The 2,479-nt window shown below is 43.4% G+C and overlaps 1 protein-coding gene across 1 annotated transcript; it reads right to left on the reverse strand.

Annotated features, from left to right (window-relative positions):
- Positions 1-638: 638 nt before the first annotated feature.
- On the reverse strand, positions 639-2,390 carry GALNT4 (polypeptide N-acetylgalactosaminyltransferase 4). The gene has a single exon (XM_010284622.1). It carries the CDS (start codon positions 2,388-2,390, stop codon positions 639-641), a length of 1,752 nt encoding a protein of 583 aa, XP_010282924.1.
- Positions 2,391-2,479: the final 89 nt, after the last annotated feature.

Raw genomic sequence — 2,479 nt, forward strand, 5'->3', positions numbered from 1 at the left:
TGTCAAAGCCCATCTGCTAAAAAAACCTTCCTTTTCCTTCAATGTAATATAGCTAGTTGTCACCCTCAAACTCTTAAGAGCATGTAAATTTCCAGAAAACTGCAGAATACTACCAGGCTTAAGATTTGACTTTCCCCACCAATGTTGATTCAATTACATGCTACTTTAGCATTACTTGGGTCATTAAATACATGTTATAATGTATCTGCAACATTGGTCAGTTAACTCCACTGAAAGAACCTTAACTTTTACTTCTGTGCGTAAAGATTCTTTACTTTCATGTAACATTATCTTGCAGGTTTAATGTGTACAATTTCTTTTTTTAAGAAAAAAAAAAATCCCTCCTCAGTCCACTCAAAGGCCTTTGTTTTACCATAATCAAGACAGACCAAAGTAAGAAAATAACAGATCAAAATTTACAAAAATAAAGGGCATTAGATCTGTATTCAATGTTTTAGAAACTAAACCCCAGTATTTACTTTTGCTTTCCATACAGTTCACCACAGCAGATACAGTTCCTACACCACTACAGATGCATCTGAAGACACTCCAAGGTACACAACCAAACATCGCTATCTGCTCACGCATGTAAAAACCTTGGAGATCACAGTCTATCTGTTTGGTACTACCAGCAGTGATTATTTCTCAAATTTCCAAATCTGATTTTTATCTGCAGCATTACAAGTTCTCATTTGCACATCAGCACGCCCATCTGTTGTACGATAAGCAGTAAGGCACTTTCCTGAATGAGGATGATAAATAGTCCCATCTTCTTTGAAATGCCATATAATAATTTCTGGAATAGGAGATCCATCTTTTGGGCAGCTCCTCATACCTATAAAGTCTCCATGCTCAGGGACTTCGGCACATAGCTCAGTTACAGAGTTGAATCTAATCTCCTTATTTGATGTGTATTCAAAAAATTGATTGCCTCCCTGACCATGACATCCAAAGAGAGAAAGGTGAGCCCCAGTAGGATGATGTTCCGGTAAGACGTAGTCGAGGCATTCTGAAGCTATTCCTGCGCTGCGGATAGCACCATGCCAGCCAGGACGATCTTCCGGTACATGCAACTCAGCAAATATGTTTTTCAAATACCAGTCAAAACTCTTACATTTCAAACGCTCTCTTAGTATCTTTCTTTCAGAAATATCTCCATAGTTTTCTTTTCTTGCTGAAGGATTTCTATTGTAAAAGTGCTCTTTGTACTCATCCATCCACACCTCAGCAGCACGTGCCGTGTTCTGAAGGAAATTTGGTCTAGCATAGGGTGCACGCTTTGGAAACACATGGCCTACATGGGAGCACGGATGAATTTCCAACATGCCTCCACACTGCCAAACCCTAAATGATAATTCTAAGTTCTCCCCTCCCCATACATCCATTCCTGTATCGTAGGTACCCAGGTACTCAAAATACTTCTTGCTTACAGCAAACAAGCCACCAGCCATAGTTGGGGACCTGATTGGGTCGGTTTCAGATTTGCGCCTGAGACGTTCATGTTTAGGCACCGAGTGCCACTGGAACGTCAGCCGCCAGTCAAACCCCCCAATCATGGGCTCTGCCGTTTGCATGTAGTATTCAAATGTTTTCCAGTCAATGGTGTCAATGACAGGACAAACAATAACAGTCTCATTCTCAGCAATCCTCTCAAGCAATGGTTCCAGCCAGCCCAAGACACATTCACAGTGACAGTCTAGAAATGTAAGGACATCACCAGTAGCAAAGGTAGCACCAATTAAGCGTGCACGAACCAATCCTTCTCGCTTGTTGGTTCTTATCAAACGAACTCTTTTCAGACTGCTTATGTACTTCTCAAGTTCAGTCTTCAAATACGCTTTGTCACTCAAGTCATCCACCAGTATAATTTCTTTCAGAAGCACTGAGGGTGATGTTTCAAGAACACTGTGTATCGTCCGCAGCAGCGTTGACCAGGCTTCATTGTAGAAAGCGATTATAACAGATGTCGTAGGCAGTCTTCTGTAGTCATAAGATTTAGTTTTACAGCCACTCAGTCGATTATCTTCAATGTGCCGGTGGAGAGAGATTTTATCACTCAAATAAATATTAATTGCATACTTCTCAATCAGCTCTTCTTCCTGTTTCTTTTCCTCAGGACTCAGCTGCAGGCGAGACGGCTTACCCCATTCTCCTGGGGCATAAGGATCAGGCGGGGATTTGTCATAAACTGGACGAGCCAAATCCACAGCTGCTTCTGCTCTGTCAGAAAAGCGTCTCTCCCATTTCCCTTTGGTGATGCTCTCCCCGGCGAGGGAGGCACCGAAAGAAGAAACCGACAGCTCGACCACGAAGTAAGCGATCATCAAGAAGCCGAGAAACACGCAGCTTTTCCGGACCCACGTCCATCTTCTCGCCAGACGGATCCTCATCGTGGGCGATTAAAAGCAGCCCCGAGCAGAGAGGAGCTCCGTGAGCTACCGCTGGCGGCAGGACGGAGGGGCGGCGGGCACTCCCAGCT

Source organism: Phaethon lepturus, unplaced genomic scaffold (genome assembly GCF_000687285.1).
Source record: "Phaethon lepturus isolate BGI_N335 unplaced genomic scaffold, ASM68728v1 scaffold20073, whole genome shotgun sequence".
Taxonomy (NCBI): domain Eukaryota; kingdom Metazoa; phylum Chordata; class Aves; order Phaethontiformes; family Phaethontidae; genus Phaethon; species Phaethon lepturus.

What these genes read in the sequence shown, in the direction of transcription:
- GALNT4 (XM_010284622.1), bottom strand. Translation starts at nt 2,390, where the DNA reads ATGAGGATCCGTCTGGCGAGAAGATGGACGTGGGTCCGGAAAAGCTGC.